Source organism: Clinocottus analis, unplaced genomic scaffold (genome assembly GCF_023055335.1).
Source record: "Clinocottus analis isolate CAN_PGR_092001 unplaced genomic scaffold, fCliAna1.0.p SCAF_12, whole genome shotgun sequence".
NCBI lineage: Eukaryota > Metazoa > Chordata > Actinopteri > Perciformes > Cottidae > Clinocottus > Clinocottus analis.
The window spans coordinates 12,255,194-12,281,449 of NW_027175843.1; the positions used below are offsets into that span (position 1 = coordinate 12,255,194).

Sequence of the window (26,256 nt, forward strand, 5' to 3'; positions counted from 1 at the left end):
GGGGACCGAGCAGATGCTGCTCCTGTCATGATTCGTCCCGCGAAGCAGAGCCTTCAGGCGGCGTTCATCTTTCTGTCCGTCGCCCAGCTGACTGCAGGTACAGTAGCTGACAGATTTGCGTGGCATTATTAAGCAAATTCATGCATTGGGTAAATTACACTGTGTCATGGGAGTTTGCAAAACTGACTGCCATTTGCATTGTTTGATAACGGGTATAAATAATGAATTCGTCCATAGCTTGTAGTATTCATAGGAAGCTCTGTGCTGTGTTGCCTAACATGCGCCATGAAGTTTATTTAACTTTTAACACATGATTATAGTCCAATAAACACGTCAAAACACGTTATTTTTTTCATGAGGCGTAATTGCTGCTGCTAAAACACTTCTGATTGCAAAGATGAGTTATTAAAACATAATAATAATAATACAAAAAGAATCAAAAGCTCCTGTAGAATACATGTTTTTCCTTGCTGTGTCACTTTTAGGGTAATAAGTGTCAACTGACCATGTGCTGGCCACAATAGTTGCTTGTCAGTTAAAGAAAACAATAGAATAGTCAGATTTATTTCTATTTCCCAGCCCGTATTATGCTGTCATTGTTTTTGGGAACATTTAAAATTATATACAGAAGCATATAATCTCACTTGCACATCTTATTTAGATCTGAATGGGCTTTTCTAGAGGCACTTGTATATCAGAAATTACGTTAGTTTGTAGACGAATGTAACCTTAAAGCAATTATGTAAAAAAACAAATTCCAATGTGAGGATTTGTCAATTTTATTTGTCATAATGATTGTAAACTGATCTTTGGGTTTTTAAATGGCAGTTGGACAAAACATTCTATATTAAAAAACATCCCTTTGGGCTTTGGCAGGGTGTGATCTGCATATTTAATCATTTTAGTAGAGTTAATAGACCAGAGGATTAGTGCAGATGATCCTTAATCAATATTGCACGTGGTGGTCCGCAGGCTGTTACGTTGCATTTGATGTTGTAAAATACATAAAACAAATGCCTCCCCACTAACATGCTATATCTGACTTATACTGTTTTAATAAGTGTCTGCAATTTTCCTGGTGTGCACTATGACTTAAAGCTTTTCTGCCAACACTGGTGGCAGTGTGATGTCCCCTCTGCTTTGTTTTTGGCAGGGTTCAGACTTAGACATGAACACAAAAATGAAAAACTAGTCGTGCTTGTTTGACTGGTACGGTAGTGTATGGGACCTGTCGTATGTTTTTAATGAGGCAACAAGGTTGTGGGTTGATTGTAGATAACCCACAACATACAAATCCCTAGATGCACTGAAAGAGGTAAACGTTTGTAAGGCTCTGTCGGTCAACTGGCATTTCTTGTGTTATACACAGTAAATTATAGTTATTTATTTTCCGTTATTGCACACTTGTTTTCTTTGTATATTCCAACACACAAATTCAGCCATTCAGCCATTTGCTTTTTTCTTCTTCTTTAAAATGCTCTCATTCCAAGTAAAAGGCTGCATAATGCAGAAAAAATAAACCAAAATACAGATTTCAAATGAAGAATATGAAAAGTAAGAGTTTGCATTCTCTCTCTTTACATACAGCTTAATTTGCAATATGACACTTGAGTGGTAACCATCATAAAAATGAACTCTTGTTGAAGACTTCTGTTGTACAAAGGTTCATTAAGTATAATCCTCTCGGCTCTATACTTTCATAATCATGCGAAATATGTTGTATTAAGAGCACTTTATCTCAACAACTCATCCCTACTCATGCCTAAATTATTGAGCATCTCAGAGAAGAACTGACAGATACATATTTTAGTTGAGGAGTAAATACGTTTATCACCTTTTGTTCAAATTGAACATAACTTGTCTCCTCCAAGGTTGATCAGAGCTGCAGAGCTATCCAGACCTGTGAGGAGTTCTCAGAAAAATTATAGGAAACATGCACATATTCCAGGATGTGTGGAAATGTGCAGAATGTTTGATTTGAAATAACAGGTTTCCTCAAAGTTACTGATGGATTACACTTTTTGTGATGACAATAACCGCTCCATCTACAAAACCCTACTCCACAATGCAGAAAACAAGTTACTCACGCCTTTCGGAATGAACCATTTCAAATCCAAGGATTTCAAAACTGATTGAATTCATCACACCTCAAAGCTCAGAGCAACTTCATTACAATGTGTTGAACAGTTCTGATGGACTTCCTTTCATGCTGTTTTTTTTATTTTATTTTGTGTAGATTATTCACTAAAACGATGCGCTACAAAACTTTGGAATCCATTATGAATATGAAGTCATTAAGGTGTCTGATTGAGAGAAAATGTTACAGTAGATCAGGTGTGACTAAATATCCCTGATGGAAACGGAAGGCAAGCTATAAAGCAACAGACAGACTAAAATATTGTGTTAAATGTATTTTTTAAACTACAATTTGGTTAATTTCATACACTGTGTTTAAAAAAAACCAGTCATACTTTCATTTGGTGGTCTTTGGTGTGGAGTTTTGTAAAGACACCATGACAATATAAGATTTTGTTGATTGTTCGCGCAACACTGTTCTCGCCGTCTGTTTCGTGAACTAAACACAGTTTAGCGTTTATGGCACTCCTTCTCCAAAACCAGTCATCCATCCATCCATTATCAGTAACTGCTTATCCTGCAGGACTGTGTCGGGGGCTGTAGCCGATCACAGCTGGCATTGAACAGGGTCACCAGCTTATCGCAGGGCTGAAGCATATATAGAGATCCCACTCACGCTGTGAACTTATCCCTTTCCTGCATGTGTTTGGACTGTTGGAGGAAAAACCCTTACATGGGGAAAACATAATAACTCCACACAAAAGAGCCAGAGTACAGGTTTGAACCTGGGCTGTGTGTTTCTAAACATTTTAATTACTTCTCTGCCACCATACGTGATTAAAGAGGCCCTCAAACAATTCCACATCAATGCTTCAGTTATCATCCGCTTGAAAGAAGAGCCCCGGTACTCATCATCATCGTCCTTGAGTTAGTTTGTTGCCAAGCAATACACAATTATACTGTTAAAGAACAAGTCTGCTGGAGGAGCCTTAAAAAGCCCTTTTGAATGATGAGGTTGTACATCCTCTATCTTTCTAAATGTCAGTCAATTCAGAGACCAGATATGATGAGGAATTCACCCTGTTGAAATGTATTCCACACCTCTGTGCTTCACTGCAATAAATATTACATTTTAAATTAATATTCATATCATATTGATTATTTTGAAGCAATACTACACCATCTTAGTGCCATTCAAAACATACTGTATATTAATCTGCAGTTCCCCAAGAATGCCCTGTTTATTCTTTTATAAGTAACGTTTGTTAGAAACTACAGTGCCCGGCTGTTTTTGGGTCGTTCAGACCCAAAAATAGCTGACCCACAGTGACACATTTTTTAAACAATTACATATATATGAGGAAGGTACAAGTGGACTTTATGGCTGAGTGCCACACATTTAAGGTATTTATAGTAATTATCTCAATATATAGTACTCCTTGAGTTAGTTAGTTAGTTGCCAAGCAATTCCCAATACTGTTAACACGTCTGCTGGAGGAGCCTTAAAAAGCCTAAGTGTATTTAGACACCATGGAGACATTTACTTAAATTATTATTATTATTGAAATTACGTATACATTACAATTTGTAATCCAGCGAGCAGGCAGCGCGACCATGCTATTTAATCACTCCCAGTCTTATCAAACAAAGCATGACAGCAGCTCCAAGAGTAACACAAGATTATAGGGGTGTTAAACTAAGAGGCATTACATTGGTTCCTCCACGTCCAGCCATTTAAGAGCATGGACCCGCTTGCATAACAGCTTCTAAGGAGTAAAAGACCACTTGCTATGACAGTCTTTGAATCATTCTGTATTTCCTCCCCAGCAATTTTCCAGATCAACATCTGTGGAGAAAATAAGCATCTTTAATGATGTCATTTGTTTCAGGTCTGAGGTGTGTGTGCCAGCTTTGCGCCAACCACACCTGTGAGACGACCGCAGATGGAGCCTGCTGGAACTCGGTGATGCTGATTGATGGGAAGGAGGAAACGGACAAGTCGTGCATGTCACCCTCGGAGATGAAAGGCCAGGTCTTCTGCCACAGCTCCCGAAATGTCTCAAAGAGGAACTGCTGCTTCACTGATTTCTGCAACAATGAGACTCTGCATCTACGCCCAGGTACAGATGTTTTGTAACGGATGGCTCTTTTTAGTAATAACCTTACTCAATAAAGATAAAAATGTAACCTTAGAAAAGAAAAATTAAACAAATTATAGCGGAAAGATGCTTTTATACCCTCAGACAGTGACTCAGACAATGTCATATTGCTTCGTACAGGAGTACAGTAGTAATTCGACAGCCCACCCCAATCAGTGTGGAATTTCCTACTCATTCTGGCCCCGGCTAGATGAGATGGATGCTGATCCTACTCGATCCTGTGACATAACATATCTGGTGGAGGCAAGGAGACATCAGTGAGTGATCCTGCCCCTCCATCCACTGATTTATAAATGTATGAATAATTTGTCTGGCAGTCTGGCATGTAGTCCTACTGCAAGTTAAACGCCTATCATGGGTCTCATAGTGTTCTTTCTGCTGCAATCAGTTAATTCATGTTTAATGTATTGTATTTCTTTTGATTTAAGGGTAACATACTGAGTTTGAGGCAATTTCATGTAAATAGGATAATTAAAACAAGAATGTAAATCAGATTTGGGAAAACTGGATTCTTCTTGTTTTGTCCAGTTATGGACAGAACTTCACAACAAGCTGAAACACACACACTTTTATTTTACATATTATACCCTTGTGAAGTTGGTTAACTGGTTCGGCACAGAGCAACATCACTGTCTATTGTGTCCCCTTCTTGTTATGGTTTTGGTATCCACTGACTTATGGAAATGTTTTTTTTACGTTTGCTGCTAAATGCTCCACTATACGAGCTAGTTCGTCTCTGTCTGCTGGCTGTTTGTGAACAGGTTACGGTAATGTGCAGTGGGGTTTTAGCTGTGAACTGCTGCCTGCAGCAGTGAGAAGTAGGATTGAGAGAGCAGTTAAGCCAACAAGAAGCTAAAATATTTTATCCATTTTCCATACCAGAATATTGATAAGTGCATCTTTAAGGAAATATACATGCATCATATCATTACCTACTAATTTAGCAATATTTTTTACCAATTCATTTAATTACTCATTAGTACACTAATATGGCCATCTATGTCCCTAAGAGATATTATTATTAATGTTTTTATTATTATAATATACAAGAAGACAGAAACTAGCAAACAATCACATTAAAAGCAATGAACTGATTGTTAAAACTGTTGCCGATTAATTATCTTTCAATCAACTAGTCAATGAATGGACTAACTGTTTAGTCCATTCATTGACTCAATTTGATGACTGCTGGGATTACTTCCTTGAATTGTAATTGTGCAGAGTCACTAATACATAGTTAGTAGAAGGTCTTTTTTCTTTTGGCCTGAGGAGAGCGGCGTGCTTTGCGCCATGTCTGCTGAGCGACAGTTGGACACATGGCAGGACTTGTATTTAGGTAAAAGGCCAAAGATGTCTTAGGAAACTGTGTTTTAGTTCACATCGTGTTGCTTTGCACATTGAGCCATCTGCAGATGTTGCCTGTTTGAGACACTTGGAAATGCCAAGTTACTGTTTTGCCAAACCAACAATGTATTCTGATAGTGCACCTGTTTGTGATCAGCACATGCCACTTATTTTAAATGAAGAAGCTGTTGCAAGCACACAAAAATACCTTTTGATTGTTGTACTTTTTGGACAAAGTGTTTTAAAAGCTTCTGCCTCTGTATCTGTTCATTAGTTTTGATAAATTACATTCATGCGCAGTGATAAAATATGTTTTGTTTTGGCAGAGGAAACTTTGCATCTGCCAAATCTATAATTTCCATCTTTAAATCTTAGAAGGGTGATGGCTTAATTTTACTGTGCTTGTTTTAAAAAAAAAACAACGTAATTTAGCACTCCTCATTCACCAGTGATAATGTATTGTTTGGTTGAGATGATGACTTCAGGCCACACCATCGTACACATCGTAAAATAATCAATAAGGCCAACCAGAGGGTACAACAGTCACGAGCAGCTCCGTGACGAACACAATTGTTCCTCACAGTTCCCACTCAGTCTCCTGATCCTTTGTCCTGAGGGTTTGATATCAGAAAGCAAAGACATGCTAAATGTTGGCTACATAATCATGTTGTATGTGTGATTGTGTCACCAGAGAGGCCTTTGGAAGAACCCGGCTGGAGCAAGTTGCAGCTCGCTGTGGTGATGCTACTGTCCTCCTGCCTGTTGTGTGTGGGAATCCTGCTGAGTGTGTTCGTTGTGGAGAGCCACCGCTGCGTTTACAGCAGAGCCTACAAACAGGACTCAGAGGAGCCTCTGGAGGACCAAATGCTAATGTCACACGACAAATGTCTCAAAGATCTGATCTATGACATGAGCACTTCAGGCTCTGGATCAGGTAAGAGCGACTTAGATTAGGACTCATTCTGGGTTCAACTCAACAAAACGTGGATACACGTACAGCCAGTGAAATGGAGTGGTTATATCATTATCAGTTGATAGTCTTGCTGGTGTGTTGCAGGTCTGCCGTTGCTGGTCCAGCGGACTATAGCTCGGACCATTGTCCTGCAGGACACCATTGGGAAGGGTCGGTTTGGGGAGGTGTGGCGGGGAAAGTGGCGAGGAGAGGATGTGGCGGTGAAGATCTTCTCCTCCAGAGACGAGCGGTCGTGGTTTCGTGAAGCAGAGATTTATCAGACAATCATGCTCAGGCATGAGAACATCTTGGGCTTCATTGCTGCAGACAACAAAGGTATCTGAATCGGATGCACAAACCCAAAAATAAATATAATCAATCAAAAGAACCAAGTTCACATAGATGTGCCAACATGTGACTGTATTCTTGCAGATAATGGCTCGTGGACCCAGCTCTGGTTGGTGTCAGAGTACCATGAGCATGGCTCCCTGTATGACTACCTGAACAGGTACACAGTCTCCCTAGAAGGCATGATCGTCCTCGCTCTGTCCATAGCAAGTGGACTGGCGCATCTCCACATGGAACTCATTGGAACGCAGGGTAAAGATAGATCATCTCTATTCTAACTACCACACTTGTGTGCTCAGTAAAACCTCCGTCTACTAAACAATTGTCTGAACCCCGATTGCAGTAGTTAACAGTCAGCCGTTGATTCCTTAAAACTGTTTGTCAATTGATGAGTGAGAATGTAATTCAGATCTGCAACCTGACTTTCTTTTATTTATTTCTCATTTATCCTCCAACAGCTCAATACATATGTACAATGATTGGCCTCATGCTTTATTTGTTTCCTTGTTGGTTTTAGGGAAACCTGCCATTGCTCACAGAGACTTAAAATCTAAAAATGTCCTGGTGAAGAGGAACGGCACAGCGGTCATTGCAGATTTGGGTTTGGCTGTGAAACACGACTCCAGCACCAACTCCATCGACATATCGTCCAACCACAGAGTGGGAACCAAGAGGTTGGATTTACCTCACAACTAACACACACCAACAGGATACGCGTGATTCAAATTATTACAGTTTACATATCAGTCAGCCTCTGAATTTCTCCAAAGCCAACCTGTTTAATAAAGTGAAATGAGTTGGAGATCTTTTGGAAATAACGCTGAACAAGAGACATGAAACCTCAAGCTAGTAAACAAAGAGTTGATACGAGCCCGGTGCAATTGGTTACTGCAAAACACATTTGTTTTTGGTAAAGAGAAATGAATACATTTATCTATAGACCGAGCGTGAACACGTGTTGGGTTTATATTTTTAGACTTGAAGCTCACAAGAGTAAATATATATTTGTCAAAGTTTTGCCACGAATAACCAGTGAGTGTGGCTTTGAGAGATTATTTATATGTCATTCAAGTTCCAAGAAGCATAATGTTGAAATCTCTTTGTTCACAATGCTGACCTGAGTTTGATTTCTCTCTCTCTCTCTCTCTCTCTCTCTCTCTCTCTCTCTCTCTCTCTCTCTCTCTCTCTCTCTCTCTCTCTCTCTCTCTCTCTCTCTCTCTCTCTCTCTCTCTCTCTCTCGCTCTACATATTATTTCTTTTCTATATAGAACACGAGGCATTTAAAAAAAGAAATGCTGTGCCTTTTATTTCATTAGCTCTTAATTGTTTTGTCCTCTGCAGGTACATGGCCCCAGAAATCCTGGATGAGACGATCAATATGACCTGCTTTGAGTCATTCAAGAGGGCGGATATCTACTCGCTCGGCCTGGTGTTCTGGGAACTGGCCCGAAGGTGCTCCGTTAGAGGTACTTCAAATGACACACGCATGTAGACTCCCACTTTTCTGTCGATATTTATAGAAATATTCAATGGAAAAATGATTTGCAAGATTGGACTGGTACTAATAGTCGGCTACATACAAGACATCACTGATGAACTGTAATGGTACTAATCTAAGGTGGTTATTATCCTTTTCTGATTGATACCCGCCATCAGTACTTTGTGTAATCATGTGGGAAATGCATAATCAAGACACAATCTATATCTTTGTACTTTTTCCCAGGACTTCAAGAAGATTTCCAGCTGCCTTACTACGACCTTGTGCCTTCTGATCCAACCATCGAGGACATGAGGAAGGTGCTGTGTGAACAGAAACTCAGACCCAACGTTCCCAACCAGTGGCAGAGCTGTGAGGTGAGACGGAAGGAGGCATCTAAAATATAACCGTGTGTCATATAGTTATGGTACATAATAACACTAGTATGTATTAAACTGCTAAAGTCAGTCCAAAACAAATAGACTTAATATGCTGTATGCTTAGAGGATACATCTGATTTCATGAAATGGAGACGTTTTCTTGCAGTAGACATGTTCAATTAATCTTTAAATCCATTTTGAATCCCCAAACCACGACCTACACATGCATCATCATTTTCACATATTTGACCTCACTGGTGACAAGTTGTCAGCTGAGTTCAGCTTGTTACTTTGGAGATAAAGCAAATTGAAAGAGTGCAAAAGTCCCCAAAACATTTGTAGACTTGTTTCAGATTGATATAGCTACTAAGCAGTTAAGATTACTGACGGTGAACAAAACAGACTGAATTAACCACTGAACTGAACACAGCCAGAAACAGCCTATTTGAAAGTGTACAAAACCTCCTATTGCAGCTGCTAGGGTTCAATTTCTACCTGAGCCCTTTGCTGCAACTAATGCCGTATCATTAAGCAGAAGTGCCGAAATCATATCTTCATAAAGTACTACTATCTCCTTGTTGATATACACCAGGCTCTGCGTGTGATGGGCAAACTGATGAGAGAGTGCTGGTATGCAAACCCTGCTGCTCGACTCACTGCTCTGCGGGTCAAGAAAACAGTCTCTCAGCTGTCTTTCATCAATGATGTCAAAGATTAGTAGGATTTGTTGCCCTGCAGATCACCACTGGTGCACCGTGAGGAACTGAGAGCAAGCTGGTAGAAACTCTAACAGTCCGAGGCTGCCCTCTTCAGGAGACAAATACACTGTTCACCCTCAGAGAGCAACTTCAGGTTGTTTCTGGTGCCAAAGTATTGTCGGGGGTGTCAGTGGCTGCTTCACACACTCACACTGAGAAAAGGAAGAAGAAAAAAGGAACCAAACAGCTGCACTTTGGTAGGAAGTGCCATGAGAATGAATGTATGTATGTATAATATAATGTACACAAATCATTTTGCTACCTCAGACATTCAAGTGCCCAAAGCTTGAAGTTGCACATTGGGATGTTTTCGTGCCGTATCTTGTATCAAACACAATATCGCTGAGTAGTTTTCACCCGGCTACTGGAAGATAAATGACACACTTACAGGCTGTCCCTGATAATCTGAATTCAAAGTGTTACAATTGCTATGATTAGCTATTACAGTCATAAGTGTAGATACATCATTTGTTATGATCTCCTGCAGAGCGTAAACTTAGAGTTATCCTCAAATCAACAGAGTGAACCCCTCTGGATTCAGTGAACGACTCGACCGTCCCTCCAGTGCCACTTCAAGGCCAAACGTTAACTATTTAGACTGACAAATGAAGTCGTCTCATGGGATCAGTAGAGGTGTTATACTTGTCCTTTGCACAAATAGAAGTATAACTATAAGATCCTGCTGTACAGTTTGCACATTTAAAGCTTTCAGTTGCTGGAAACAGCTGCTCTCTTGCAGGTGAATGCAACAAAGCTCCATCATGGATATGAAAAGTTATGCTTTCTATTTCCATTCCAACTGGAAGGATGTGATTCAAATCATGAAATCATTATGATTTGAGTGCAGAAACTTCAGTATGTTAACTATGGCTCCTTTGTATTTTAAACTAGCACATCTGATCCGACATTCAGTATGTTAGAAAACACCCTATTGTATAATCCCAATGCTGGTTTCTCAATGTGCTACGTAATAGCTAAGACCAAGATTAGATCAGATCTTGATAAAGCTAATGATGAAATCATAAAAAATAACTATGACTAGCTGTCATTAATCAGTTTCAGACATTTTACTTGCAGGGCCTAGTCTGGGTGACATGTTCACTGTCTGATGACGCCTGTTGTGAAGTCTGGGCATGACAGGCTTAGGGAAAATGCACATGGGTGAATCTGTATTCCATGTGTGCTTATACGCATCCACGTGTGTGTGTGTGTGTGTGTGTGTGTGTGTGTGTGTGTGTGTGTGTGTGTGTGTGTGTGTGTGTGTGTGTGTGTGTGTGTGTGTGTGTGTGTGTGTGTGTGTGTGTGTGTGTGTGTGTGTGTGCGTGTGTGTGTATGTGTGTTTCATATCATGTGGATCCTGTGTTTACAGATGTGAATCTGATGTATTATTGTAGTGGATGTGAAACTGGTACTGTGGAGAAAACCTTTTTTTCTGGCCATCATGGCGTTTAATTCACCCTCAGCCTTTCATCCTAACGTTCATGTGTCCAATGTTCATGAGTTACTTACTTCCATGTAGCTGCTTAGTGTTGACACATATACAAGTTCTGTTATGAAGGCTTCGTGACTACTGGTTGATCATGTAGCATCGGCTCTTACTCTCTTTGTGTTTTTCTTTTTTTATGGTTGTGTGTTGCAGAATACAGATAGGAAATATTGAAAATGCAGTATTAAAGCGTCCGCCTCTGCCTGGGTCCATTGGAAGTACATGCATGTATTTGTTTTGTATCTATTGTTGGATCGAAGCTTATATTTTGTCTACAGTGTCACACCTGTTTCTCCAAGAATCAGACGGGTGACACTAGTGTTTGTGAAAGTGGTGCTGAGGAGAAAACCCGTGTCCCATCAACATGGCTTTCAATTCATCCTGAGTCAACTTCCATGATTTTAGTTATGGCGAGTTGCTTACTTCCCTGTAGCTGCTCGGTGTTGACACGTATACAAGTTCTGTAATGAAGGCGTCGTGACTACTGGTTGATCATGTTGCATCAGCCATTGCTCTCCTGACAGATATCACTTCATGTAAGTCTTTGTGTTTTTCTTTTCATCACGTGATTCGTTAACTTCAATCGTGGGATCATTCAACTTTGTGTGTTGGAGAATATGAAATATTGAAAATGCAGTATTAAAACAGCCTTCTCTGCCTGCGTCCAATGAAAATACTTCTGTTATATAGTATATTTGTTTTGTATTTTTAACGTTGGATCTATGCTGAACCAAACTTATATTTTGTCTGTAGTGTCATATCTGTTTCTCCAAGAATCAGACGGGTGACACGACCGACCGCTAAGCATATTAAAGACTTATCAATCATTCCAAAGTGGAGTGACTACCATGTGCAATTTTTGATTTGTGTCTTTTTTTTAAATGTATATTGTATATGAAATTGCTAAATGCTACAATCAAATGTGAAACAAGACCTGCTTTTTGATTTTCAAATCATCCTGTTGTGTAGATCAATTCTGTTTTGTGTCGTTGCATTGTGTCTCTTGCACTATTTATTGTGTAAAGAAATGAGTTATATCAGTGGGTCAATAAACTGTTTCTCACGGAGTGAACTGTTTTCATGAATTTTTTTCACAATAGAAATATGCTTCCTTGTATAACACGTCTCACATTGCATTTGAATTTTGAAAGCACTGATTTTGCAGATTGCAGCACGTAGGACAGCGTTTCCCGGAGCAAGTGATCTGAAACGGGTTATTTTGTATCTCATCATCACACTTTTACCTGAACTGACATGACTCATCGTGGCTTTCTGTGCTCCCGCTCTATTCGTGCACAGCGCTCATGATGTGTCCGTTAGACAGAGGAAATCAAAGTGTAACATCGAGGCCATCAGCACTACGCAGATGAGTCAACGCCACACGATTGTGCTGCAAAATGCTTTAACGGATTTTATTGTGCTGACGGTCACCTGAGACAAGAGAGGTGACACAGTGTTAGCCACTTTATTGGACAAAACATGAAATTAGTTTGAACTTTTGTTTAGCTATTTGGAGATGGATTCACGTAAAAGAAACACGTGTGAATTTACAGACTGTAACATTGAAAGATAACCACTTGATTGGATTTACAAAGACTGCTTGGAATGCATTTTAACACAAAACCCAGCCAATACGGACTTATGAGAAAAACTCAAGCAAAGATTAATGTTCTGCTTCCTCCTGTATTTAGTGCTGTTGCTCATGCGAAAAATGTTCCCTTGCCAAATTTGTAGAAATCATCCCGTTAATGAACGATTACATTCATTCCCATCCTTAGTGACATATTAAAGAAAGTATATCCAATGCTTTCCCTCCAAACCTTTATCAAGCAGCGAGAGAGTGTATGATGTCGAGAAATAAGAGAACAAAATGTCATCTTTTCTGTACTTCTAGTGGTTTTACTACACATGAGAGTTTCAATGTCCTGGAAAAATGGGATATCTGTGTCCCAGACGGTCCCGTGGCCGCTTGGCCAACGGCTCTGCAACAGGTCAGTGGGGCGGAGGGGATTGCTGTGAGGCAATCTGGTGGTTAAGGAGCATTTCAACTGGGTTCAAGTATACAGTACTGATTTCTGATTTTCTGGTCACCAAAGAAATGCAGCCCTTGTGCACGTTGAAAGATTAATTAGATTTTTCTAGATATTAAACCATGTACCTTTTTTGTAAGAAAAGGGCGGAGGAGTGGAAGAAGGTTTTTCTTTTCCACCATCTACCATTGTCACCCTGGCTGACGGCTTGTGTGTGTGTGTGAGATTTCCCTTTTTGAAGCGACCGTGTCTGGTGCCTTCGGCCCAATGACCCATGCTGTCTGTTCGGGGAGCGTGACACTGGCCCCAAGCTAAATCAGCCTTTTGTCTGTCCTCATAAGACAAGTCACCCTGCTTGGCAGAACACAGGACTTGTGCTCAGGCAGAAGCTAAGCCCATTGAGAAACTAAGAGTGAGAGAGGCTTGAAGCAGGTGCTGCTGGAGGCGTGAGGTGGCCGTTTCTCATGCATTGCTGATTTCTGACAGACCATAAATCGAATTGCTTAGACTGCAAAAAGGGAAAAGGGACTGTTTGAAGGGGAATACTGTGAGAGAGAAAAAAGCTCCTCGCTTTGTTTTTCAATGCAGCAAACCGTCTATTCTCAAGAAAGAAGAAGGAGAAAAAAAAGTTCAAGGGTGAACAGAAAATTAGGTATGTGATCTGCAAATGCAGGTCCACCACAATCGTCACATGACGTGGATTTCCGCTTGACACATTGTGCTGCTGGCTGCACAGCGGGGCAGGGCCACACAATCATTGAAGAGCTGCTGCAGCAGGACGTGATTGCGCTTTGAGGACTGCTCTACCATGCAGTCCACTATGAATTTCAATGGACTTCCACGCCAGAGCAGCCAAGAGAACTACATTCTGGATAATACTCTAAGGAAGAAATGTTCTCTTTGGTACCGACGTTCACTGAAGGGAAACACTGATCGACACCGCCAAAACACAGGCTCTCTGCCCAGAGTATGCAAGGTGAGACTATAAATCAAGTGTGGCGTATAGCTGGAATATAAAGTGTAAACATATGCACTTCTACAGTTCAAAAACGATTTTAATCTTTGAATTCTTTAGCACTGTAAGCTCAACATTGTTCTCACATTGCGCAATCTCATAAGTTCCCAGAGAGCTTTAAAACGTAAAGCTATATTGTTGTTTTAAAGTGGAACTCTGCATTTCTCCTTTTGCAGACCAAACAAACCCGCTCCAACTCACTGGTTGATTACTCTGACCCACAAAGGTAAATATATCAAATATGATGTGCAATTTATCTTCCAGGTTCATATATATATATATATATATATATATATATATATATATATATATATATATATATATATATATATATATATATATATATATAATTTTTGTTTGATTGAAGAGGAGGATTAAATACACAAAGAACACAATAAAAATGTATATTCTCTTGTTTTGCGTTTCTCCTTTGCACAGGATCACGATTGAACTGGAAAAACAAGACAATGAATCCTTTGGTTTTGAAATTCAGGTAATCCCATTTAATACTCATTCAGATAAAGTAACCAACATGTCCATGTCATGCATTTAAATATCTGATTCTAGAATCTTTTTTCTCTACTTTGCGTATTGGAGGATCTTTTTTTATGAAAAAGTGTTGATGAATAGTCTTTTGTTGCAGACTTACGGCCTGCAGCTGAAGGACAGCTCTGCAGTGGAGATGTGCACGTTTGTGCGCAAAGTGCAGGAGGACAGCGCTGCTGAGAATGCTGGCCTGACCGCAGGTGAACCACCCACACCCAGTTTACAAGCCCGGCACAGACTCACACTCACAACCCTCAGACCTTATTACATGTTTCTGGGGAACATATTGATAGATATGTCAGTTCCCACCCACGTCAACGCCTGTACACATGCGGACATGCACACACTCACACTCACACTCACTTGCAGTGCAAAGCCATGTTGTCTTCTCGTAATTCATTAGTTCCTCTTTTTTTTTTTTGCATCCTCATTTATTGCAGGAGATATTATTGTCACCATCAATGGGGTCAGCATTGAAGGATCATCTCATCAGCACATACTTGATCTCATAAGAGAATGCACCAACAGTCTAAAGTGAGTGACACACATAAAAGTAGGTGGTGCAACAAATCACAACAGGGGATACATCTGTACTGCACAGAAATAAAAACAGTATGATAACAGTTTTTGTTTTTGAAAGTGTGTGATTATGTGTTGCTTTGTGATTCCAGGATGGAGACTGTATGTGGAAATATAGTGAAGCAGATAGAGCTGGAGAAGAGGATGAACCTGCTTAAGGTGTGTCTCTTTGACCATGTTTGTTGTTGACAAACTGCACCATTGTAGTTGGATTACGACCAAATAACTGCCAGCTGGCAAAAAAACGCAAAACTGATGAAAACGAATTTACTGGAAGTAAAACCCTAATGTGTGTTTTGCCCATACAGCAATCGCTACGTGAGAAACTGGTGGAGCTGCAAGGCCTTACGTTACAGGAAAAGCATCTAACGGGAGGTGAGAGAGTTTGTTCAGCTGTCAGACCACACACTTCCTTTCTCACCGCCACAGTCATCATTCTGAAGCGACACTGTTTATAACGTGAATTCAAGTGTGAACTCCAAATGCGTTACATTCGATGAAGGAGTTCCCCTCACAAATGAACAAAGATGATTCTGGCGAACTTCATGTTGCAAACTTCTCGTCATCCGTACTCTCTCTCACAGGGACTTTATTTTGTTTTCAGGTAACTTGAACCTCTCTGCGGACTCCTCAGGGATTCTGAGCTCCCCCACAGCGCGCTGTGGCCGGCGTTTTTCTAGTGACAGTAGTTACAGGAGCACGATGACAGATGACAGTGACCAGGCCAGTGTGTTTGGGGATCTGTGCTCTCCCAGCCCATGCAGTGCAGCCAGCACCACAGACGACGGCTGCTTCTTCTCCAGAGATTTCCCCTCACGCGAAAGCTCCTGCAGGTTTTCCTCGAGCTCCAGCCAACATCACCAATCCCTGAGCCGCTGCAGCAGCTCCAGTCTGGCCGGCAGCAGCAGCTCCCTCTCACCTTCCTGGGAGGAGACGAGGATGTCCTCCCTGTTCGGTACCCTGCCCCGTAAAAGCAGGAGGGCCAGTGTGCGCAAACACATCCTGAAGTTAATTCCTGGACTCCAGCGATCGGTTGAAGAGGAGGAGATGGGAACAAACTCTCAGTGACCTGTTGTTCACGTTCTCCTCGTCCATCCATCCCTTTTCATCCGCTAGTGTCTACTTTGATATCAAGGCTAAACAAGGGTTCTCATGCGCTTGCCGCAGAGGAAAATACACACTGTAATGAAGCGTTTCCCCACACTTAAGGTTGGGTTAAACCTTTAAAAGACATCTGTTTTTGCCTTCATGGGAAACGTAGTGATGACAGACATTTTGGGGCTTGGCATTTGTCAATGTCAAAGTTCACTTGAGAAGGTTCTGAGCCTTAAAACTGAGCCAGACTCACTGCTTGGCTTAGGCTTGTGGGAGCACAAAAGCATTATGAAGATATTTTTTGTTGAAATGAATATGTTCATACAAGATTATAATGTATATAGATAGCATTATGTATCGTGAATAACAATCTGCATTAATCAGAATGTGTGAACTAGCTAGTAGCTGTACTCCTGGAGCACCTTGGATTTCCAAATGAGACTAATTTTCATGTCAGATAGACATGTAAAGTCATCTTCTTCTGTCACCTGCAGGCACTGAAAACCAAAACCAAAGCTCTGCTCAGTATAGATATCTGCTCAGCTCATAACAGGATGTGGGCACAACGGGCCAGCGCTACCTGTTTCATTTCCATTATTTTAGGTTGTGTACAACTGTCAGTGTTCATTCAGAAACACTGAAACTTGTACATTCTGAATGTAATTAAATGTGCAAGTTTCACTTTCAGTGGCAAGAAAATACAACTTATAACAGAATGTTATCCTTTATATTGTTGGTATCAAATCAAGAAAATATGTATGCAAAAGACTTCAAAAAATAAAAGAAAAAGATAATAAAGTTGAAGCCTTACAAACCCACCAGTGTTTTCCTTCATATACCAGATAATACTGTATACTCATTCGAAAGTTACACTTTAGAAGGAAAGATAAAATGTGTGCACAACAGAATGAGCTACATTAATGATGATGATGATGATGATGATGGTATAACACATAATGCACTCATACATACAAAAGAATATTGTTCATGGAGATGCACTTTTTGTAAATAAATAAATAAACTAGACTTTAGAATAGAAACCTCACACATTTCCTGTAATAAGTCTCACTTGTTTTGTTTCCTGTTGCTGCTAAAGAGAGACAGAGAGACAGAGAGAGAGAGGAGCATTATAATTTTCTGATAAATTAGCCAGTTTCCATGCTCTTGATGATAGCCATTCACAAGAAGGATGACACTGTTTATTTGCAAGCTGCAACACCGGGAGAAACATCATTTAGAAAATCATCACTTGTTTTCCACTTGTTTTGTGTGATGAAGCAGAATGTGAAATGGTTCCTTTAAAAAAAGTTTCATCAAGAAAGGTTGTCTTGCATGCAGACAGTGTGAAGGAAGTATTGACATGCTTATGTATAAAGAGTAAAAGGAGTATTTCTGCAGCACAATATCTCCCATGACTGATCATCATGTATCGCATTATTAGAGCAGTTTTTTTACTATAATTTGTTGGATCTATCTTCAACTACAAATACACAGTTAGGTAAGTTTCCAACCCTTCTTTCCACAAGATAAATCTCAGGGTTGTGACATAATTAAAGGGAGATTCAAATCCACAAATCTCTACTTGGAGCTTTCTCTAATCTTTGCATTTTTTGTAAAATACTGGAGAGTTTTACATTTTTGTACCGAGAACAGTGCTGATGTTATGTGTTTAAATATACTGCTGTATCAGCATTTTAGCAGGTATTTATGTGCACTCAGAACGGGGCTTAGCTTTGTCACATGTGAAAAATACTGTCGGTTCAGGCGGTGAAACACTGTGAAGAAAACCTATAGGAGAATGTTAATCTCATAAAGTTACAGAATGAAGGTGGTCACCCAACAGAGATTATCAAAGAATGAGTACAATCACTTGAATATGCAGATGCCAGAGTCACAAAGAGTCTTTGTTGGGGCCACAACAAAACCCCCTGTTCTTCGGTGGGTTCACCATGCACACGGACTTACATGGTACTAGCACTAGAGAGCACACTCGAGAGCTTGACCTTACACTGCTCACTGAAATGCAGGATGGATTCCTTCGTCACTCTTATTGGACAAGAAGTATTTTTGGTAACATGCTTGGAACCGTGAAACACTCCAATTTTTATTGGGGAAATAGTCAGCAACAAAACAGCGAAGAACATTGAAACGGGACTATTTTCACTATAAAGGAGGAAAGAGAGATGGAGACGGAGACACGCCCAATGCCTCCAAAGGCCCCGAGGCTCACACTGGAAAAAGATGCACTCCCATCCCAGGTACTGGAGATCATCGGAGGGATCACTCTTGAGGCCCTCCGGAGCCTAGAGGATCCTGAAGTAATCGACGTGTGGTCAATGGAGGAGGGAGATGACTCTGTGTTCTACAGTGACGAGGACCGAGCTCATCAGGAAATAAAAGCAAACATACCTTGCGGGTTTGGTGCAAACAATTGTGGGCGTCTCGTCAACAGTGTGGCGGTTGATGAGGATGATACGGGGGACGAATCCATAATGGAGGAAGAAATCGCAGAGTTGGAGACGGAAGGGACTCAGCAGGTCAATATGACTGAGCGAGAGGAGCAACGACAAGAGCTCCAGGAACCAAAAGCTGTAGCTATGGATCATTCAGATGCTGCAGAACCAGGAGCACGGCCTAATCCAATTGCAGAGAAGTCGGCGAGCACCTGTGGAGCATCTCTAAACTGCACCATTACAGACACGCAAACGCAGCAAAATATACCAGCAGAAAAAGGTAAGAGGAATTTAGCATTATTGTGTCGTAAATTATTGTTTGAAAGGAAGCTTTTTGTTTGCAGAATGCAAAGCAGATTCTCCTCTTATCTTCTTTTCAGTTACTCCAAACCTTGAACCCTTTTGTGAAACCAACGAGGAGCGTCATGCAAGGCTGAGCAGGGAGGCAGATTCTAGTGCTGAACTCCAGATGTCCGGTGACGGGTCGCTTCAGGTGGACCAGGACCAGGACGTCCGTGTCCCTTTGGGATTTCATCAAAACTCAGGCTTCTCCAGTCTGCCTCTGCCAAAGAAATCCTCCTCGCCCTCCAAATACGACACCGTATCCTACCGCAAGATCCGCAGAGGCAACACCCGCCAGAAGATAGAGGAGTTTGAGTACATGATCATGAATCTGTAAGATGACATGTTTTAACTGCTGGACATGATCTATAACAAAACTAACTGCACACCCATGCCATGTGGTACACAGTTTACATATTTATGTGTTCTAAAATCTACTTGTACGTATTGATCATTTCTGATGTAGCTCACCAGGTCACCAGATGTCAAAATGAAGAGATTTATATCTGTTCTGTTGTATCTGATGGGAGAGCAATACCTAACATACATACATCATATCTAAGATGTACTTTGTTTTCATTTGATGGTTTTAGAATGAAAACATCTTGTTATGTAAGGCAAGTATTTGAGCAGAAGGTCAGGGCTTTATAATCCTACTACTAACCAGGATGTAGTTTGGTACTATGGTAAGCATTTTGGTGATTACCTCAACCTACATACTTACATGTCCTACAGACTGGTGGATGAAAAAATAATAAAGTGAAACACGCTCTTAAATCTTTATCTCCATAATGTTTCATAAGTTTCTTATTTAAATCCATTTCTATCAGTAAAGGGGTTTGATAGCAAGGTCACAAATGATGAACTCACAGCACAGGTTTATTGCATGTTTTGAACAACACTTCCCTCTAGTGACAAGAAGAAATTCATACAAAAGGGACAATTCAAAAATAAAAATAACCTACACCTAAATAATGCTTAAAATCAAAGAAGCAGCCGTTTCAACCATGTGCCTCATCAAACATGAAAGTAAATGACATCTAGAAAAGATGATGTCTCCCAGGAAATAAGTGATATGTTTAACTACATTATACGTGACAGCCAAGTAAACATTAAATCCCAGCAGAGCAAACAAAAAGAAAATCACTTTTTTCATCTCAAATATAGAAGTCACTGTATTATCTTTGGCAGTGAGATGATATGTTGCGCTCAAAATGGAGTGTTCATTCATAGACCGTCACCTGAATCCTGTTAGCAAACTCTGGTCCACATCTTCCTAAACGAAGAGGAGATGCTCTCTTCCCTCTGGTACAAGCGTTTAAAACTCAAGGTCAGTCCATGGCCAAATAATCAAAAGGAAATTAGAAACATTGCACATCCCCACACCCTCTGCTTTAAGCCACACATGTTACTGCCCCTAAAGCGCTTCTTCCCACCTACTCTCGACAGCCGTGTGTTGAGTCTGGACCACCCACTGGGCTGTGAGGCCACTGTCTCTGTAGTGCATGTTTGGCACATTTCAGTCTCATCACTAAGTGTGGTATTTCGTGAACTGCCACTTTTGGAAGGCATTTCTGCTTTCACATGAATTCAGGTGAAGAGTGTCACCTTTAGGCCCCGCCTCCAGGCACATGTGTTTTGACCCAAACTCTGCTATGAGGTGCTCCGCCTTTCACAAACACAAAAGAGGAAACAAGATTAACGAGTTAGCCTCAAAACAATCTTTGCTTCTACTACACTCATTTACAACTGACAGCAACATTCAGGAGCAAGCCCTATTGTTTGAAAATACAGAGACTAAGAAACAAAGACAGCGGACAAAACAAACAGCACACCCGAAGTCAACCTACCAGAGCGGAGTTGGATGATTTGTGGAACCAGCGATGTTCGGGCTTGGCGTTGTCACATAATTGTAAAGCAAAGCCACTGCCCTTGCCGAGGGGTGCGACACATAGATCTTGCTGGCGAACGTGTCTCATCCAGGTGTAATTAAAGTGCTGACTCTGAACACCAGAGAGAGAAAGAAAGAGAGGAGAGTGACAGGATGCAATTATGCTGCATGAAAACTGAAAGATTTTGAAGGATGGCTGAGTGGCTGCTCTGAATTTAAAAAAGACCACATTTAGAAAGGCTTGGGCTTGTCCCAGACTCCACCCTTGTTTATGCTGGCTTGGGTCCCGTCCTGGACTCTGATTGCATTTGAGCAGATTTAGATTTGTTTCGGGAAACTTTTTTTCCCACGCCCCATCATAATTGCACAAAATCTGAATGTTTTCTTCGGTAACAATAAACATTTACCTTTCTTTTTTTTTTTACAGTCAAAAAATCTGTGAAATAAAATGAAGACACTGACCTGCCTGCTGAGGTCACATGTGTCAAACGACAAAGAGCCTTTCTGCAGAGTGAGGCATTTTCTTAAGCCGTGATTAAAGACCTACAAGGAAAGATTTGATGAGAAAAACTTTTAACAAAGTTAAACAACAGCACTGCAAACACACGTTTACTCTTTTAGAGTTATGGATGACAGTGATGACAATAGCTTATTGGAGGGGAAGTAGAACAGGCATTCATTTTTTAAGAGATGTTTGGGGGAAATGTAAACAACGTTTATTCAGCTACATACCAGGCCCTCAGCTTGGACTAAGGGAGGCTTCATATCCGGATACACGTTATCCAGGTACCACTGGAAGCTCTTGCATTTGAGCTTCTTCCTCAGCTCAATTTGCTCGGTGAGGTTGCCGATGTTAACGGCCTCGTTATCTCGCAGGTGGTGGTAGCCATGACCGTAGAAAAGGTCCTTGTACTCGTCCAGCCAGACCTCTGCTACCCTCGCCAGGTTACGCTCCACTGTTTTCTGCCGGTCTTTGGGGAACTTGTACGGATTCTGTCCACGGAAGATGTGTCCCACTCGAGAGCAGGGGATAATCTCGATTTCCCCTCCACACATCCAGATCTGCACAAATGGAAACATGTATGATAAGGAGTCATGTGGGAGAACTTGTGAGGCGTTCACAAACACCCGTGGCCAATACTCATGTATGAATTCCATGAGTGATATACCTTAAATGAAATCTCCATGTTCTCCCCACCCCACACATCCAGGCCTGGATCATAAGCACCAAGCTCATAGAAGTATTTTTTGTTGATGGAGAAAAGGCCTCCAGCCATAACTGGACATCTGTAAGATATGAATAAGTAAAGATGCAGTAGGAATAATCATACAGTGTGAATATGAAGATTGACTGTTTAGGTACCGGATGGGATCTGAGACGGTCATGTTATTCTTCTTAATGTACTCCTCTGGTAATGCACTCCAGCCAAAAACCAAAGGCCATTTGAAAACCCCTCTTTGGAAGTTGTCAACCAGCATATAACTAGAAAGAGGAAAGCAAAAAGTCAAAAATGACATTTTCTTCTACATTTTTTTAAGAAAATATGATGTATATGGCTTGTCAAATACAGACAGTGTTGAGTCACCTCATGTCCTTATCACTGATGACTTCAATAACCGGACACGGCACCTTCTTGTGGTCCAGATAGACTCTCTCCAGCAGCGGCTCCAGCCAGCCCACGTTACATTCAATGTGGGAGTCGAGGAAGGTAAGAACCTCACCTGAAAGGAAACAAGCATCCTGCTGCAGTTAAACAAATATAACCACATGTTCCCTTTAACAATGCAACCCTTGAGAGGGAGCTGTTTATTTAACCAAGTAAATAATATGCGTGACACTCAGTTTGCCTTTCTAATGGTATTGGTCTGATATTCCATATGTGAACTTTTACACTTTTGTGTTATTCAATGCACACAAGGACTAAAAATGTGTCGAGTGGTGCAAATGTGGGAGCAGCAAACTAGCAAGCGGTTTGAATTCACAACGGCTTTAAAAGTACATTTACAATTATCAACTTCACATGCTTTTTATTGGAGGAACATGGCGAATACAAGGAGAGCTTTGTGTTTTCAGTGTAACATTTATAATTCCAATGTCTGACCACATGATTTCACACATGCATGTGACAACTGCCTTCCTCTTTCTCTTTCGACGGACATATCCCCTCAACCTTACCGCCATCACCTTTGTACTTAGTAAACATGCAAACCATAGGTTAAAGATATTTATGAAGCATATCAGTGGTTACCTTTGGCTAAAGCCGCTCCAGCCAGCCTGGCCCTGATGAGGCCCTGCCGCTCCTTCAGGCGAATGATTCGCACTTTGGGATACTGGGACATGTACGTATCGAGCTGCTCTTTCAGATAGTCTGCCATGAGAAGATATTACATATGATTGAACAACACTTGCAGCAGACAAATGTACTGAAAGCTTTAACAGATGACGTACATCACTTAAAATGTAAAAATATTATTAGATCCACTTAGTTTAAACTTGCACAAACTACTGGGAACAATTTAATAGAGCAAGTCTTTAATAATAGTTGGGTACTATTTTCTACTCCAATATACTTTAACTGACATATTTCATATTGAAATTTTAATTGCTACATCTTCGCTAAAAAGCTCCAACTGTAATCATGTGCGGTACATAGCACTTGATTCCTAAACTGATCTGAGCTTTAGAAACATCATTAGTTTGTCCTCCGGAGAGCACTGTCAGGTTTATTATCAACTGTAAAAGTGTCTTGCTCCGTACATATCTAAAAAAATATGTTAATATTATTTTATTAAGTAAATCAAAACTAAATAAAACACGTCACCTAACTCTTCCCAAAGTCTCAACACGACAGAGTTGTGGGATTTGTTTGAATTTTGGTGGACTTGCACACAGGTCTGCGTTCTCAAAATAAGAAATTGGTGTATTAATGTGAAAACAATTTTACCTTTGATATACCTTTTTTTTAAACTTTCAAATATGGGGTTGACTGGCTAAAAAAAAAAAGAAGTCCAGTTTTGATTTTGACGAGGCTCTAGGGTTAAAAAAGACTTGACCAAAAGTACATACATATAACAAATAAACACATGATAAAGCAATTAACAGTTTAAACTTACATTCAAAGAACAGAGGCAGCTGCCAGGAAGGTCGATACAGTCGGAAGAGTGAATTAATTATTATAACTCAAGTCTAGCGCAACACTGTACATAAGGCTAGTAAATATCATACTTTTTGGACATACTTTGCACTGCAGACCTGCCCGACCTACCTCTAATAATAAAAGCCTAGTGTTGTTGTCATAAGCAGTTTTCCGGTGCTTTAGCTGCTGCAGTTGTCAAATTTTGAAGACCCATTGAAAGTAACACGTTGTACTCGTGAAGCAATCGGGACGCCATTCATTACCTTTGGTGCTGAAATCATCCACCAGAATGATCTCTGTGAGGAGGTGTGGTGGAGATCTGTTGAGCACACTGTGCACAGAGCGGAGGAGCGTTGACCACACTTCATCCACGAAACAGAAAATCACACTGGTGGACGGCAAATTATCGTGGACCAGATTCTGTGCACAACTGAAAAAAAAACAAAAAACACAACAACAATCCAGCTTGGCAGTCAAAGCACTTTGAGAGGTTAAATGTGCAGATGTAGACTCACGTCTCAGGCCTGGTGTCTGGGACGGCCCGGTCCACTGGAATCTTGTCACTCAGGAAGACATTGAAGTGCCCTTCGTCCCATCTCTTCCTCACCTCTGCGTCTTCATTACTGGCGACAACTGCTGCCTGACCGAACTGGCCCATTGCGTTGGCGTCTCTGGGAACGTCCGTCAAATCCAGAGAAAGCACTTTGTGGACACCTGGTTTTCTGACAGCAGTGACAGGGTTATCCTTGGAGTCCTCTCCTGCTTGGAGCTTGATTGTAGGTTTCAGGGTTTCCTTTGCTGTCTTCAGACCACTCTTGGTAATCGTCCAAACGTGTTTCTCCTCTGTTTTATTATCTAATACCTTTCCTTTTACATCCTTCTTTGGCGATTTAGTTGTTGTTTTTACAGGGTGTGCCTCTCCGGGCTGAAGCAGACTCAGTTCGGGACCAGCCTGTGACTTAGGTTCAGATTTAATGGGTCCCTTCTTTGCATGTTCAGATTTAATGGGTCCCTTCTTTGCATGTTTGTTTTCCTGAACACTAGGCGGCACTTGTGTTATTTTAGGCACTACCACTGGTAACGTCTTATTAATAATGCCATCTATTCCTTTACTTTTCTCTAACTCCATCCCATTCAGATCCAAGTCCACTGCTTTCTTCTTTGCAGGGACACGCTGCTTCGGTGTGACATTGTGTTGTCCTTCTTTGTGTTCAATAGCAACATGTTTGGGTTTGTCAGTCATGGGAAGATGCTCTCCTTGGTGACCACCGTGTTTCTGGTCTCCATGTCGGTACACATGAGCCAGTTTGATGCTTGGATTGAGTGGTCCTTTCCCAGCATTCGTCACAGAGAGGTCCACCCTCTGAACCGGGTGTTTGAACCCCAGTTTCCCCATTTGTGTCCCCCGGGACTGCTGTTTGGAAATCTCCCTGTCTCTTATGACTCGCTCCTTCAGCAGCTGACTGTTCACATCGTCCATTGACATGCGAAGTGCTGCCATGTCCAGCAGCAGCCAGATGACAGAAGCGATAAACACGAAGGCGAGAACCCTCCCACTCCCCCTCAAGTATCTTCTAATCTTCATCATTCTCGGTTAAATTTTTTTTTTAAAAAAGGACGTCTACGTGAAAATACAGAATAAAAAGTCAAAGTATCATACTGTGTGGTTCACTTCGATGTTGCAGGCACAGTTTCCTTTTCTTGGGAGATGTTATCTGCCTGCGTGGCATGCTAGAAATACCACACGGAGCAGCAGCTATAGTCGGTGTTGTCAGTCCTGACACCCATAACCGAGCCCAACACAAAGCTACAACGTTGTGTTATCTAGCCACACCGTCTCACTCGGGTCACCTCCAACCGCAGCGGGACGTGAGCCGGTAAGTTTTTTTTCTATCGCAAAAACTTCACTACACAAAAAAAGAAGTCTTCCACACTCACAGAAACTTTGCTAAGGTTGGCAGCTTCGTCGGTGAACCTCCACGCCACAACTTTTGACTGACACAGTTTTTTTTTTTGTTTTTTTTTGTATGAGGCGAACGTAGCGACCAACTTCCACTCTGTCAGTAAACTGTGATTGGCCAAGATTCGTAGGGAAGTGTCGGCCTAATGTACGGAGAAAGCCGCAAGCGAGCCAAAGAGCGCGAGAGGGAGACCGGCGCCGGAAGTGTTCATGGCCTTCAAAATAAAA

General features: G+C 41.1%; 4 protein-coding genes across 4 annotated transcripts; 3 read left to right on the top strand and 1 right to left on the bottom strand.

Moving 5' to 3' along the window:
* Nucleotides 1–4,027: 4,027 nt before the first annotated feature.
* Nucleotides 4,028–9,454, top strand: LOC137782596 (activin receptor type-1C). The gene is made up of 8 exons (XM_068571993.1): nucleotides 4,028–4,196; nucleotides 6,271–6,513; nucleotides 6,637–6,867; nucleotides 6,964–7,131; nucleotides 7,397–7,553; nucleotides 8,221–8,345; nucleotides 8,603–8,733; nucleotides 9,329–9,454. Exons 1-8 carry the CDS (start codon nucleotides 4,043–4,045, stop codon nucleotides 9,452–9,454), a joined length of 1,335 nt encoding a protein of 444 aa, XP_068428094.1. The 5' UTR covers nucleotides 4,028–4,042.
* Nucleotides 9,455–13,799: 4,345 nt separating this feature from the next.
* On the top strand, nucleotides 13,800–16,993 carry cytip (cytohesin 1 interacting protein). Its single transcript, XM_068572920.1, has 8 exons — nucleotides 13,800–13,986; nucleotides 14,202–14,251; nucleotides 14,464–14,518; nucleotides 14,669–14,771; nucleotides 15,012–15,105; nucleotides 15,243–15,309; nucleotides 15,459–15,525; nucleotides 15,755–16,993. The coding sequence occupies exons 1-8, from the start codon at nucleotides 13,819–13,821 to the stop codon at nucleotides 16,216–16,218; spliced, it is 1,068 nt and encodes a 355-aa protein (XP_068429021.1). The 5' UTR covers nucleotides 13,800–13,818; the 3' UTR covers nucleotides 16,219–16,993.
* Nucleotides 16,994–18,218: 1,225 nt separating this feature from the next.
* Nucleotides 18,219–19,817, top strand: LOC137783223 (uncharacterized). Its single transcript, XM_068573025.1, has 2 exons — nucleotides 18,219–18,978; nucleotides 19,079–19,817. The coding sequence occupies exons 1-2, from the start codon at nucleotides 18,429–18,431 to the stop codon at nucleotides 19,375–19,377; spliced, it is 849 nt and encodes a 282-aa protein (XP_068429126.1). The 5' UTR covers nucleotides 18,219–18,428; the 3' UTR covers nucleotides 19,378–19,817.
* Nucleotides 19,818–19,901: 84 nt separating this feature from the next.
* Nucleotides 19,902–26,173, bottom strand: LOC137783222 (polypeptide N-acetylgalactosaminyltransferase 5). The gene is made up of 10 exons (XM_068573023.1): nucleotides 24,584–26,173; nucleotides 24,332–24,498; nucleotides 23,181–23,300; nucleotides 22,518–22,653; nucleotides 22,295–22,414; nucleotides 22,101–22,218; nucleotides 21,664–21,993; nucleotides 21,394–21,474; nucleotides 20,891–21,043; nucleotides 19,902–20,709 (listed from the first exon to the last, which is right to left on the bottom strand). The coding sequence occupies exons 1-10, from the start codon at nucleotides 25,654–25,656 to the stop codon at nucleotides 20,572–20,574; spliced, it is 2,436 nt and encodes an 811-aa protein (XP_068429124.1). The 5' UTR covers nucleotides 25,657–26,173; the 3' UTR covers nucleotides 19,902–20,571.
* Nucleotides 26,174–26,256: the final 83 nt, after the last annotated feature.

What these genes read in the sequence shown, in the direction of transcription:
- LOC137783223 (XM_068573025.1), top strand. Translation starts at nt 18,429, where the DNA reads ATGGAGACGGAGACACGCCCAATGCCTCCAAAGGCCCCGAGGCTCACA. An exon ending in AAATATACCAGCAGAAAAAG is followed by an intron (nt 18,979 to 19,078) that starts GTAAGAGGAATT and finishes TCTTCTTTTCAG; the next exon opens with TTACTCCAAACCTTGAACCC.
- LOC137782596 (XM_068571993.1), top strand. Translation starts at nt 4,043, where the DNA reads ATGCTGATTGATGGGAAGGAGGAAACGGACAAGTCGTGCATGTCACCC. An exon ending in GACTCTGCATCTACGCCCAG is followed by an intron (nt 4,197 to 6,270) that starts GTACAGATGTTT and finishes TTGTGTCACCAG; the next exon opens with AGAGGCCTTTGGAAGAACCC. An exon ending in CATTGCTGCAGACAACAAAG is followed by an intron (nt 6,868 to 6,963) that starts GTATCTGAATCG and finishes GTATTCTTGCAG; the next exon opens with ATAATGGCTCGTGGACCCAG.
- LOC137783222 (XM_068573023.1), bottom strand. Translation starts at nt 25,656, where the DNA reads ATGATGAAGATTAGAAGATACTTGAGGGGGAGTGGGAGGGTTCTCGCC. An exon ending in TAGTCCAAGCTGAGGGCCTG is followed by an intron (nt 21,475 to 21,663) that starts GTATGTAGCTGA and finishes CTTTCCTTGTAG; the next exon opens with GTCTTTAATCACGGCTTAAG. An exon ending in AATCATCCAACTCCGCTCTG is followed by an intron (nt 20,710 to 20,890) that starts GTAGGTTGACTT and finishes TGTTTGTGAAAG; the next exon opens with GCGGAGCACCTCATAGCAGA.
- cytip (XM_068572920.1), top strand. Translation starts at nt 13,819, where the DNA reads ATGCAGTCCACTATGAATTTCAATGGACTTCCACGCCAGAGCAGCCAA. An exon ending in CTCTGCCCAGAGTATGCAAG is followed by an intron (nt 13,987 to 14,201) that starts GTGAGACTATAA and finishes CTCCTTTTGCAG; the next exon opens with ACCAAACAAACCCGCTCCAA. An exon ending in CCTTTGGTTTTGAAATTCAG is followed by an intron (nt 14,519 to 14,668) that starts GTAATCCCATTT and finishes CTTTTGTTGCAG; the next exon opens with ACTTACGGCCTGCAGCTGAA.